This window comes from Corvus moneduloides, chromosome 6 (genome assembly GCF_009650955.1).
Source record: "Corvus moneduloides isolate bCorMon1 chromosome 6, bCorMon1.pri, whole genome shotgun sequence".
In the NCBI taxonomy this organism is placed as follows: Eukaryota; Metazoa; Chordata; class Aves; order Passeriformes; family Corvidae; genus Corvus; species Corvus moneduloides.
This window is the reverse complement of record NC_045481.1, coordinates 8,359,227-8,372,660: the sequence shown is the minus strand read 5'-3', so window position 1 is coordinate 8,372,660 and position 13,434 is coordinate 8,359,227. Positions and strand designations below refer to the sequence as shown.

At 42.5% G+C, this 13,434-nt stretch overlaps 1 protein-coding gene across 7 annotated transcripts in view; it reads left to right on the top strand.

Moving 5' to 3' along the window:
• Positions 1-13,165, top strand: part of CEP170B (centrosomal protein 170B) — a 59,781-nt gene extending 46,616 nt beyond the window's left edge. For 4 of the 7 annotated variants that reach the window (XM_032110638.1, XM_032110637.1, XM_032110636.1 and 1 more), the window contains 6 exons: positions 301-460; positions 4,903-5,046; positions 6,543-6,631; positions 7,178-7,271; positions 8,203-8,254; positions 8,984-13,165. In XM_032110638.1, coding sequence (XP_031966529.1) covers positions 301-460; positions 4,903-5,046; positions 6,543-6,631; positions 7,178-7,271; positions 8,203-8,254; positions 8,984-9,219 — 775 coding nt within the window. In that variant the 3' untranslated portion in view covers positions 9,220-13,165. Of the gene's footprint in view, positions 1-300; positions 461-4,309; positions 4,349-4,902; positions 5,047-6,542; positions 6,632-7,177; positions 7,272-8,202; positions 8,255-8,983 lie in introns of all 7 variants that reach the window. The other 3 variants (XM_032110634.1, XM_032110635.1, XM_032110631.1) reach the window with 1 other exon arrangement.
• The last annotated feature ends 269 nt before the right edge of the window (positions 13,166-13,434 follow it).

Here is a 13,434-nt window from a genome sequence, read left to right as displayed (position 1 = left end):
ACATAAAATTTCTTTATGGATTGTCGCCAGTATTTTCTGGCAGTATGTAGTCACTAGAATTTGCTTTGTATCAATTCTCTACTTTGAAGCTGGATTCAGGAAGGAAGTGTATTTATTTTGTATGCAGCCAGAATGTTCCTCAGCACCCTGCCAAGGCACCCCAAAAAGCCCTGCCTGCCCTAGTCTCTGCAGAGGTTATAGCTCCCACAAACCTCTGTGGCTCCTCTTTTTAGATTTTGTGAATATGAGGCGTGTTGTAGACCATGTTCTAATGGTTCTGCTTCACTGCCTGTGCTTTAGGCTCAGCCAAACCTTGGTGAAGGATGTGGCCATCCTTGCTCGAGAGATTCACGATGTTGCTGGAGATGGGGACTCACAGAGTTCCTCGGGGACGGGACCAAGCCCCTCCCTCAGCTCTGTGCCCAACACTCCTGCTTCCACCATATCCGCAAGAGAAGAGGTAAGGTCCGGAATCACAGAAACCTCTGCCTCTCAGTGCTAGTAAGTACATGGGGCATGGTTGTGGTGGGAGACCAGGGCAGCATCCCCAGTTGCTGCAGCATTGAAAAACCCTCGTTCCTTGTCTTCCTAAAAAACACAACCAGAAAGATCAACTGCCGCTTATTTAGAGTGCTCTTTATTTTGTTCTCTGTGCTACAGCCAGCTTTGCAAGACATGGGAATCATATTATTTTCTAAGACTCTCAAGGCTTCTGTTTGGAGTTTGGTTGCTGAAATTTGCATCTGAGGAACAGGATGGAGGGGCTGTGTTGTGCTGCTGTGCCAGGGAGCCAGAGCCTTCCTCTTTGTTTCACACAAGGCACTGACCATGTGCCCTGGCTGCACTCTCTGTGTCAGCTGTGTGTTCTGTACCTCTGCTGTGTTCTGGCTGCCAGGACTGCTGAAATGCTGTGGAGGTGTTGCTTGAATCCCTTGCCTCCATCTGAGTATTGATGGAGGAGGGCAAGGACTCTGGGAGCTGGGCAGGGATGCAGGCAGGTAGCTTGGGAAGTGCTGTCTCCCAGCCCTTGAGTGAAGCTGTGGCTTCCTCCCAAACTGTGTAGCACAGTTTGTCTGCACTGGGCTGGGGAGGAGAGAGGCAATTTCTTAATTGGGTTCACCAGTGCTGCAGCACAGGGACCAGCTCAGCTCAAATTTGGCTGCAAAGTCTCCAGGAGACTCCCAACTGCTCAAGTAAAATTACCTTTGCTACTGTTTAAATCCAAATTCCCTCCTGTGCACCACCAGTGCGGACTTAAAAAATACACAGCTGTCTGCTGCTCAGATGGTTCCCCTGGCCCCCTGTTGTCTTTGACTGTTGTGAGAATTGCAGACCCATCCTAGGCAGGGTTCAAAGCTGAGACCAAACCTGTTACTCTGCCAAGAGAGTCCTTGGAGGCCCTGTGACCGTGCTGTGATCAGCAGTGGAGGTGCAAAGCAGAAGTTCAGGGAGATACCCAAAACATCAGGAGAGTGTGGCTGTGGTTGTGCTAAACCCAAGATCAGCTGCGGCCTGCTCAGGGAGGGGTTTTTCCCGGGGCCTTTTGGAGCCAAAGTGCACAAATGTTTCGAAATAACTGTGGGCTCTGAGATAAAGTGTTTTATTGCTTTGTTTCCTTGCAAGTGCCACGCCTGCCTAGCTGCCTTTTGTATTATTCTTTTCACGCAGTAAAGGCGATATGCCTACTGTACTTCTGACTTGCAAGTGAAACATTTTACTCAGCTCCCACTTGCGTGCAGAAAAGCAGGGAAGGAAGAGCAGCACACCTAAGTTTTTTGTGGAGTCCCACTGAGGAGTTCAACCATCAGTCAGCTCATACAGAGGGATGTTCCCAGCTGCTAGAGGATGACACCTGCAAAACAGTGTTTCTGCTCTGTGCAAAATGACACTCTCCAAAGCGTGATGCTGAATGGCAAAATCACAAACCCAAGATTGCTTGGACCTGGGTGAGGATTTCTCTGTGGCTTTGCAGTGCTGCTGTGTGGGGACTTGCCAGTCAGTCCCTCACAGTAGTTAGGAGAGCAAATGTAGGACTGTCACACTGTAGGGAATAGTCCTGGCAGTGCTCACTACTAGAGCAGTTTTTGAGATCTTAGGGTGGTGTAAAGGATGTAGCACTGATGTGAGCCTGTGAAGACAGATCAGGAGCCATAAGCTTTGGTGTGTCCTCGTAGTGGCTGAAAACACTCTAAAGGCTTCTGATGAGGCTCACTCTGAATAGGAGTGGATATCAGCATGATTTCAGCAGGGCCAGCAGCTGGCAGGCCTTTAGAGTTACGCCCAAAATGCCACAGTGCATCAGTGTTGCTGCCTTACATTAGTGATAGCCAGGAACGAGTTCCATCAGCAGGGCTTTCTGCTGGCAGTGCTGAGATGTGGAGCTGGATCCTGAATAGCTTGGGATCCTAAACAGTGCAGCTTGGGAGTCTTGTAGCGAATGGCAACAACATAAACTGATGTGAGTTTAATAAACAGACATCTCATCTTTGGTACTGGACCAGATTCAGCACCAGTGCACCACCACACCTTCTTCCCACAGTCTGAGTATTGTTGAAACTGTGCTAAATTAATAATTTTGGCTTGATGCAGAGAAGTTGCTGGGAAATAGCTGAAGATCAGTGTGGGTGATGCTATGCACTGTGAATTTTGTTGGTGCTTATCAAACAACTTTATATTAAATATTCTGGGAAAGGACGTAGTGATGAGAAATAGCTATCATGGTGATAATAGTAATATATTGAAACATCTGATAAAAGGGATTATGTGAAAATACAAGAAAAGTTTGGTATGTGTGGCTGTCTCTTATGCTGCTCTGGCTCATGCAGTGTTGTATGCCATTCTGCATTCTAGTACTAAATATTTATATCTATTCCAAAAAAGTGGGGGAAAATGCAGGAAAAATAAGTACTGATACTGGAATCACTTTTGAGTGTTTAATGCTGTACCAGAAATGTCATTTAGGACCAGTGTGTGGCACAGCATTTCTCAGCCTCAAATGAACTGCTTTTTAAATGACTTTTATTAAGAAGCTTGGTTAAAGATTAAATTAGGAGTATCCTCTTATAAGTTAAGGTGGAGCCTTAGATTTAAACCTTATTCTTCATGTTCTGTCCTTTCAGGTTCAGTGCTGGATTGGATATTTGCCAGGGAGGTTTTCCATTTCCCCAGTTGCATGTTTGGGGTGATTTTGTTTTGTTTTTCTAGCCTCAGCTGTACAGTTCATGATAACATAGATTTTTGGCACATAGGGCTGAGGACTGTTACAAATTAAGCAAATTAAAAAAACCAAAACCAAACAGAACAAAAAAAAAAGGAGTTCAGCAAGGGTGAAACCTTCGTGATTCCTGTTTACCAAAGCCATGGGTTGTTTGGGATGCTTTGGTTTGTGGGTGTGTAGGTTTTGCAGGATGCAGCTTTCTTGAAGAGCTGAACCATCAAACTTAAACCTCAGCTGCTGCAAACACAGTCAAGTTGGGTGATCCCAAACCACTGTCTACTTCTGCGAATTTCAGCCCTGCATAAAATTCTTCTGGCAGGTCTTCTTATAAAAAGTTGATAATGATATAACAAAAACTAAAGAGCCCAATTAAGTTTGTAAAGTTGTTGTGTAACATACTCAGTATGAGTGTTGGTATGACAAGAGGAAATGCTTATGGGTGTGGCGGGGAAGAGAAAACGTGAGAAAAGAACAGGTCATGTACAGAAATCTCCAGTGATGGTGGAGCAGGCACTGTCCTTACCTTGTTTTCAGCTGGTTGTGCTGAGACCTGCTCATTGTAGCAGTATCTCATTCCCTTCTGACACTTTCACTGCCACAAACAGCCTTAACTTAGTGATTCTGCACTTGATGAAAGGAAGCTTATAAGCTATACATTTTGGCTGTTTTGCCTCTGCACCATAATATCTCACACCTGCTGCCTGTGTATAACCCAAGTGCTGCTGCATAGAGTGTGGGGAGCCTGGACCTTGGATGGCACATGGTTTGCTCACAGGAGATGTGTGCTTAGCCAACCAAAGAGCCTCTTGGGCTGGATGTTCAGCCCTTTCCCAGAGAGCTCTGGATTTCACTCTGCACAGTCTGGTTTGGAGTAACTGGGGAGCTGCCCGAGGCCACCTCAGCAGAACTGGCTGGTGACCAGGATCTCTGTGGACTTCAGTGCATGATGGGGGGTGGGCACCGAGTGCTGGTCTTCAGGACTGTGCTTTTGAAAATGTCAACCCCAAATAACCCCAAACCCTGTGTTCTCTTTGATACTTGCTGTCACAGTCATTCACTAGCATTGATCTCTTTGTTTCTGTTTTAACACAGATTGCTCGTAGATCTTTTCGGCTGGCATATCCATCTCAGGTGCACTTTCCATCCCATTATTTTTGTATCTCTGTCTTGTCACTGTTATTTTCTTCCCCTTCTTTTAGAGTTTTTGTCAGTAAACCCAACAGGAGTAACTGTCTTGTTGTTTCTGTTCTTCCTGTTAATTATTTGCATTTTAAGTGATTTTGTATTGCTTTTTCATCTCTTCATGTGTTACTAAATGGTTTCTGCTTGAGTGTGTCTTTAATGTTGCATTGATATATTAAGACATAAGATGTGGGAAAACAGGGCCTTTCTGAGTTCTAGCTAAATTCAAAAAAGACAAAGATGTACTTTTCAAATATGTGCTCAAGACTCAAAATTTTAAAGTAGAACAGCCTGACAGGGTTTTGTGGTATGACTCCACTGGGTAGGCAATTGCAGGATTGGGATCTAGTAATCTGCTTACGAACCCATACCTGTCTGAACAAGACTTAAATGAATCAATGTTCCTCTTGGGCTTGCCTGAAAATCTCTAATACCTGCAGTGAGTGCCTGTGAGCCTCCTTTCCCTACTAATTTATAATGACTCATTACTCATTATTTCCAAGTTGGTGCAGCACATTCCAGAAGCAAGTCTGAACTACCAGAAAGTGCCTCCGGGATCAGTGGAACTGAAGGACTTTGACCAAAATATGAATGATAATAGAGAAGAGGATCCCTCAAGAAAAACAAGGACAAGAAACCGTGAGGAGGCAGGCCACCTTTTTCTTTACTTTATATATGACATTGCTTTAAGCTGCTGTATGTGTACTTGTTCTTTCTAAGCTGCCAAAGGAGGCTATTCAAAAAAAAAACCACCCCAACACTTCTCAACAGCCCAGATGTGTGGGTATAGAAACAGTGTTTAAAAAAGAAAAAAGAGGAACAGAATCACCCCTCTTGCCAGTACTGACTGGAAGTTTCCTTTCTTGTGTAAAATGCCAGGACAAGGCTTGAGGCATGGTCACCTGGTTTTGGGAGGACATATTCAGTGTCAGAGCCTTCTTAGGCTATTTCACTGCTATTTTAGAGAAGAACTCAAACACCTGAACTTTGAAATCTGAAGCACTGACAATTTAATGGCACCTTGCTGTTCTGCAGCTGGCATCCTGGTTAGAGCTGCTCATGGAGCAGCAGTGGCAGGATCTGGACCTTAGGAGGGGTGTGTGTAACTGGGCTTGGTGCTGTGGCACAGCTGGCTTGCTGTGCCCTGCAGACTGAGAGCACTGCTCCCTCCAACGTTTGCAATTTGATGCAGTTCTTCTGGGCTGAGAGAGCAGGGTGACCTGAAAACCACTGGAGTGGTGCTAAAGGGTGAGAAAGCCTGGCCTGAACTTGAGGCTGGGGGTGGTGTTGGGATGAGGGGTGTGTAGTGGGGTGATGGTGCCAGAGGGAGGTAGAGAAAGCTCCTGGTCCAGCTCTGGCTGTCACTTCTACTTGCTTTCTGCCTGCCAGCTGTGGTGGGAAGGAAGAGCTGGGGCAGAGGCTCCAGGGCAGTGCAGGCAGGAGGGGAGAGCTGGCTCTGCACAGCCACTCTGGAGGTGGAGTGTGACTCACACAGGCGCATACAGGGGACGCTGGGCTGAGCCACTGGTACCGATCCTGTCCTGTGACTGGTTTGAAGCAATCCCTTCCTCTCCTTTAGAGAGGTGCCAAGGCTGCATAAAAGGTGCAGCTTCAGAGCGCCCCCAGCTTAATGTGGGATTTCCTGGCAGAAGCCTGGAGGCCCTGCTGAGCCACAGGACTTGAATATTTGATGGAGTTTGATGGTGTTTTGTTGTTATTTTTAATAAAGCAGAAGGTGACATGGTGGGATACCTGGCTGTGAAGGTGGTTTGAACTCATATGTGTCACATTAGGTAGTTTCAGTGAGACTGCTTGTGGGGCTTCTTGCATTTTGATTTGACTTTTTGGGGATTTTTTTTGTGAGGCTTGGAAAGTCCTAAGTGCTTTTCTTTCAGAAATGCTTAAATACTTATGTTATTGCAAACAACTGTGTATCTGTCTCTGGAAGTCTGAACAAGTTAGTATTAACCTTTTTGCCAAAGTGCTGAAATAAAGGTGCATGTCATCTTAATCTCCTTTGAACTTCAAATATTATCCACACAAACAAAGATGTTTCAGTGGAGATAATTTACTGTACAAAAAATTCCCATTTTGTAAAATGCTGCTTTTGCTAAAAGTTCTCCTATCTGTCCTCATATTTTAGGTAATCTTTGACAATCTGATGTTGAACCCAGTGTCCCAGTTATCACATACAATCCGTGAAAATACAGAAAACCTTGCTGAAAAAATGAAGTAAGTCCCTGGCCTGAAATACTGGCTTGCTGGTGAATTTGTTGACTTGCTACTTGTGGAAGATATTGTACTGTTGTCTTGGAAAGTTTTTTAGGATGCAGGGAATCTAGATGTAGGAAATGGTGTGTGTGTAGTGAACCAGCGGTAATATGATTATTTGCTGTCACTTTTCCTCTTATCTTTGGCCTTTGGAATTTTAATGCTGGATTTGTAATGCCTGTTGATGCCTTAACTTTGAAATGCTGCCTATGCAGGAGATACAGCAAAAAGCTGGTGGATTGTCTCTTCTTGCCTTTTCTGTACTAAGGTTCTTCTAATACATGCAGGTTACCAAGCTTGTGAAATCTTTTCAAAGTTTGTTGTTGCTCTAGAAGACATCAGTTAGGGAAGGACTTTGGAATGTTCCTAAATAAGCTGAAAGGAGCTTTGTCTCCAGTTGCTAATCCACTAATCTCTTTTGTTGCCACATCTTGTGATAATTAAGTCTTTTAAACAAGTGGGTTTTTGATGGCAATTTTAAGATCTGCTCTACTTTTTGTGTTACAGGATTCTGTTTCAAAACTCAGAAAGGACCTGGGAGGAGATGGAGGCCAAAATCAATTCAGAAAATGAAGTGCCAATTCTGAAGACATCAAACAAGGTAACTCCATGCAAACAAGTGAGATACTAAAGACTTTTCATCCATGAAAGCTTTGTAAGAAACCAAACCAGCAATCTCTGGCCCTTCTCAAATCCATGTCTGAAATTTCTGGTCCATTTTCATGTGTTGAACTGCTGGGTTTTATTACTGTTCAAAGTGTAACAAAGTGAGTTCCTTCAGTGGTTTTGTTTCACCAAAACCTTGCCCAGTTCCTTTGTGATTGATCTTCAGAGACTGGGTCTCTTAACAGATGTTGAAATTCAGGGTCATTAGGCCTCATTTAAACATTTAACAAAGGACCACCTGCCATATGGTTGCCACAGCTTCAGTTGCAGACAGGTGTTTCTCATGAATGTTTGTTTAATTCACCTGTAACTGTTTGATATTAGGGCAGTAAAAATCCACCTCAGGGTGAATTCAATTAGATGATTCAGCGTCAAGACGGTGTTTGTGCTCTCATGACCTTTTGTTGTCCTTGAAGGGGATTGTCAGTAAGGATTTAAGTACAGCACTGGACCCAGCTAATACGATTTATGCTAGGCAGCATTGTGTGAGCCCTGCGTAGCTTGGTGCTGCAGCAGTATAAGTGTGGCCAAATGCCTCATCTGGTCTAGGAGCTGAATTTACAAATATCTTTGTGTATTTGATGTTGAGGAGGAGCCTTTGTACAGTTGCAGCATTTGATAGCTAAAAGCCACTGTGGGTATGAATGGGGTGTTGTCGCAGCACTTGGTGGCACGATGCAGAGCATGCTCCCTGTGCACTGGCAAAATGCACTTTCATACAGATTTGTCGTTTCTGTTAAATGAGCAAGGGGGTTGCCTGACTTTGAATCTTCTTAATCAGATAAGGCAGGAGGCGTAAGACTAGATTCCTGTGTCAGTTGAGTACTTCGTTGCTTAATTTTCCATTCTGACACTTCTGTTTCTAGGAAATCAGTTCTATCCTGAAGGAGCTCAGGCGAGTTCAAAAACAGCTTGAAGGTTGGTCACCTAAAATGTTCCTTTTGTCTCTCAAATGCCAGTAAAGTTGCAGAAAATAAAGTAATGTGGCCTCATTTGCCAGTGAAAGCTGGGAAAGGATGCAGAAGTTGAGTTTGTTACCACAGCGCTCTCTGATGAGTGCATATGGAATTAAGAGTAGATTTATCTTATACTGTCAGTTTTTAAGAACATTTTTGACTATTGAAATGTAGAAGCTGTCACTGTGGAAATGCTTTGTTTGTGGTCATTAGCATATTCCAATAAGATAAACTGGCGCAGGACTGTTCAGATGAAACAATATTTAACAGCTCTTTCAGCCAATAAGCTGTGTTATGCTTTTTGGACTTGAATTTTGCACATAGATCTCTGCATTAGGAAAAGCAAGACAAGCTCTTGCATCATCTAAAAGCTTAATAAAGGCATGTAAAAACATCCAGGCATCATTTTGGGCTCCTGCTAAAAGCTTGCCATTTGACTGCTGTAGTTTGTCTTTTCCAATTTAACCAGAAAGTTGAGAGTCCGTGTAGCTTCAGTTTGGGAGAGGTTTTGCTTGGTAAAGCTGTTTAGACCTGAAGGTGCTAATGAGGAAGATAAACTGACTAAAATGAAGAAAAGTACTGCTTACAGTTCTACTGCCTTCAAAATGAAGGCAGCAAACTTCTGTTTGGAAGCTTTGCTGAGTGCTGCTAATGTTGGTTTTGGTTTTTTTCTTTTCCTTTTTTCCCTCAGTCATAAATGCCATCGTTGACCCTACTGGAAACTTGGATATAGTTGCCAGTAACAAAACATCTTCTGCTGCTAAACAATCTACAGCCACTAAAGTCAGGACTGCTAACAATTCTGGGTCCACACTGGAGACTCTGTCCCCAGCACAGATGAGAAACTACGCTCAGAAATCGAACTGTGGGTCTTCTAGCTTACAAGATTCGAATTTCATTCCAGATGGAGAGAAATATGTGATCTGATACAGTATTTTGTATTGCTGTTATACTGTAATCTACTGTCGCATTAGTATTGTGTATGAGTGGTTTGTGGACAGTTTGTGTGGAACAGTTGTTTAGATTGCTAATATGTTGCACAAAAAAGAAAAATCTATGCTGTGAGGGTGAATGGAAAGTCTGTGTATGCCTTTTAAACAAGACTAGCACTGTGGAGCAGCACATATTCAGCATAGAGGCAAACTGATTTTTACAAAATTACTCACTTATTCTTCCAGTGTGCCATAAGAAAACCGGCTTTGCATATTTTCCATTCAGTACTGCTGAGGCTAAGGTGTTCTTGCATTGGCCTGTTTATAACTCTTCAGTTGTAATGAGGCTCAATTTGAAAAAAAAACCACACTTTTTTTGGTACTATATTTGTTTGGGTTTTATTTGTTTGAATTTTTTTTAAGTGTACAAGTGAAGCATTACAGCTCTGTTGGAATCAGCGTGCAAATCCAACAGAATGACTGTGCAATATCATGGGTTTCTGAGAGAAACCCTTACTGCAGTTGTGTAAGATTCCCTTTCAGCATTCATAAAAAGGCAACCACACTGAAGTTGTGCATCTGGTTTTCAGTCCAAAAACCAAAACAAGACAGAATAAACCCTTTTGTTTTTCTCTTGGGAAAGTGTAAAAGTTAATAATGGTATGAATGTAAAGACTACTGATATAGTTACTATTTTTGATGATACTTCTGACCCAAAGTTTGGGGTAGGTACAAAAAGTTAGATTTTACAGTTTAGCTTGCTAAATTTTCATGATTTTGGTACAAATGCTGTCTTTAAGCTGCTTTTCTTTTTAAATTTAAATGTACAGTGTTTTCATGATGAGCTACAAATGCTCTTGGCTGGGCCAAAGACTAAGATGTTTGCAATTACCCAATTGCAAGGAAAAACATCTGTTCCAATGGCTCATGGAATAAACTTAATTACACAGTTGCTGTGAACTAGTGCAATCACTTGACAGCACTGAAAAAATAATGGCTTCAATGTAGCTCCACCTTTATGGCTAGTTCTGTTATGAATTTTTTTCAATGCAAAAGTGCTTGCAAAGACCACCATTCTGTGGTGTTCTTCAGAAACGATTCAACAATGTAAAGCACTTGGTACATTTGGGATTTTTGTGTCTGGATTTAATTTTTGGTCCGTTATAATTCTAGAAACACTAAGGGTTGTGTGCAGTTGTTTGAGCGATTTCTTATTTAACAAAAGTTGGGGTTCGTATTCTGTCTATGTGTTAAATTGCAAAACACTAAGCAATTTTTGTTGCTTTAAGAACAAAAATTTTGGTTTTGAGGGGATCTCTTCCAGATGTGCTTGCTCCCAGTTTTTTCTGTCTTGTATCGATTCCTTTTTCATTCTTCCAGGTCAACAAATAGTAATTGGGTAAAGAAATTCTTTTGTAGCTGTGGAGGATACATTTACTGGGAAAGGTGAGCAGATGAGTTCCACTTTGCCCTCATACAGTATGTAGTTTAACCAGTGAAAATGGTTTCCCAAGCTTGACTGCTTCTTGTGTGCTGACTATATTTTGGGGTGAGTAGTGGATTCCTTAGTTAGCTTCAGTAGTTACCTGAGCTTTTCTGCTAGGATGTTGTAACAGTGGGAACCTGTTAAAATAATTTAAATAAATAGGGATGCTCACAAAGTGTTTCACCTTACTAGTGAAGGTGATTGCTTTCCTGGTGAAGCCAGTGAGAGCTTTCCATTGATTTCAGCAGAGACAGGATCGGTCCCAAAATGGGAGTATGTCAACACGCCATTAGTTTATTTTTGAGCCTGCAAGATGCTGGCTGGTAAATAGTAGGTGCAGATATCCTTCCAAGATTTCTAGTAGGCTATAAGCTCGTCTGCTTGTGTGGAGATGCCCTTCCATGAAGAAATCTGCTGGATTTCACATAGATGAATGCAGAATAAAAAGAATTTGCCCTTGATGTTGTTCTGCCTGTAATATACGCACTATCTGAATGTGTTAATTCAGTTGTTGATTCTGATCTGTCTTTTCTTGAAATACCTGACTGTGCCCTTGGTGAATATCATAAATGGTGGTATTGTTCCTGACATGAGACACAATTTTTCAAGCCCTTTTTAGGGTTTGAACTGACCAGGTGCTACCCCAACTCACTAGGAGTTGAAGGACCTTCACAGATAAGGTTAGTTTGCTGTTAGTTTCAGTTTTGCTGTAGAGACGAGTGAATTAATAAGACATATATCTGACTTCCATGATTATTTGTTATTTCCACATCTTCATGGCTATGCGCAAATGGATTCTGTTTCTCTGCCATGTGTCCTTGATGGGACTTCTGTTTACTTTCACTTGAAAATTGCTTGATTCTTCTTTGATTCTTCAACACATCAGGGAGGGATTTTCTCCCTTGGTTGCTCTGTTCTGAACTTGAGAGCGAGCCCACAGACACCTTGCATCAGTTAAATCAACCTGCAAAATACAGTCCCTCTTCAAGTGATTAATGAGGATGCAACAATCAGTATCTGTTGATAATTTGGAAATGAGTGTGTGAAGGCAGGGAGGATGCACAGCTTGATTTGTTTTATTTGTGACTCAGCTAAACTATAAAATGCTTCTGTGTCCCAACACAATGCTCATTCTTGGATCCTTGCATTTGAAAAGGTTTTGCTGGTCCACAGTGAAATGCAACATATTTTTCCTTGTGTTCACTGCTTCTGAAGTACTGCGGTTTGCACTTGTCTGCTCCAGATAAGCCAAAGAGCTATCCACTCCTTTGCTGATTGTTGGTTCTTACAAGCAGTACTGTATGCAACCATGGAAACATGCCTGTGTGACTCCAGTGTGAACCTGACCCATGTGTAGTGGTGCATCTGGGGGGCCCAGGATCAGTGCACAAGATTCCTGCTGGCTTCCATGAGCTGTGGATGAGCCCTGCATTGAGCTTGGCAGGGGTGATGCTGCGCTGTGTGTCACTCCCTTGCCACCTTGCTTTCATGTGTTTTGTGTCTGACTAAAGCAATGTAATGAAGGGTGGGATTTTCAAAGTCTTAGGGAAGCAAGTGCTCAGGTCTTTTTGGGTTTCCATATGCTTTGGGTGCCTGATGCCCTGAGCACCTTCCAAAATCCCAGCCCTCAGCTCTTCCACTATACTTGAAAACTTTTCAGTTCGACGCTTTCAAATGTAAAATCCTGTTAGTCTGTTCTGATGGCGTGAATGTAGATTCCTGTGAGGGTGTGTAGGAGCTTTGGGAGCGAGGACCCAGCTGGATCTATGGTGGTATCACGTTGTGGTCGTGCTCCAGGAGGAAAGAACGTCTGCATCATCTTTGAGTATTTTAGTAAAGGTACAATTAGTGGAATGTTTACATACAGCCTACTGACAAAAAAGGAGACAAAAAAAAAAAAGGTTAAAAAGTGTAAAGTATTTAAGTGCAAGACTTACTAGTTTTTTCTTGTTTTGCAGATCACACTAGCTATTTTTGAAGTTGGTAAATGTGTATAACTTTTGCAAAGACCAGACAGAACTACCTGTTCACTTTTGATGTGCCCCGTGCTGAATTGTGCCTATTTCACACTCTGCTGTTGTTATGCTGCTGATTCTGCTGTTCTGAACTGTTCACTGGATCATTCCATTTGCATGCAACACAAATGCAAGCTGAGCTGTCTGAGAGTAAAGCTGAAACACGTTTGTATAACTTGAATCAATTAATGACTTTCTCTTTTCCACGCCCTCTTGAAATGCTGTGTATAATTTTGATTTGTTTCTTCTGCCCTGATTTCGTTCCACTTTTGGTTTGATTTTTTTGAACAGTAATTTATTTTTATTTGGTCTATAGGCAGTGTCTGTACATTTTGTTTCAAGGTGATATTGTGGATGTCTTTAAAAAACCAAATTGTTATTTTATATAATTTTATCATAAAGTTGCTCTAATAAATCATTCTTTTATCATGTGACAGCGATTCTGGATTTTATATGTTACTTTGGAGGAGAATGTGTGTTTGGTGGGTGGATTTTTTCAGCTGCCTGTTTCTCACTGGTGTTAAGTGCAGTGCAATGAGAGAATTGTCAGCAACTGAAGAGTCAGAGCACGACTGGATCAGTCCTGGTGACACCTATGGCTGGGGCAGATCCCTCTCCAAAGAAGAGGAGTCCCCTTATCCCCCCAGAATTTCCAGGGTTGAAGTGCCTAAGTCCCTCTCACATGAGGGTGGCACATCTGAGTACAGTA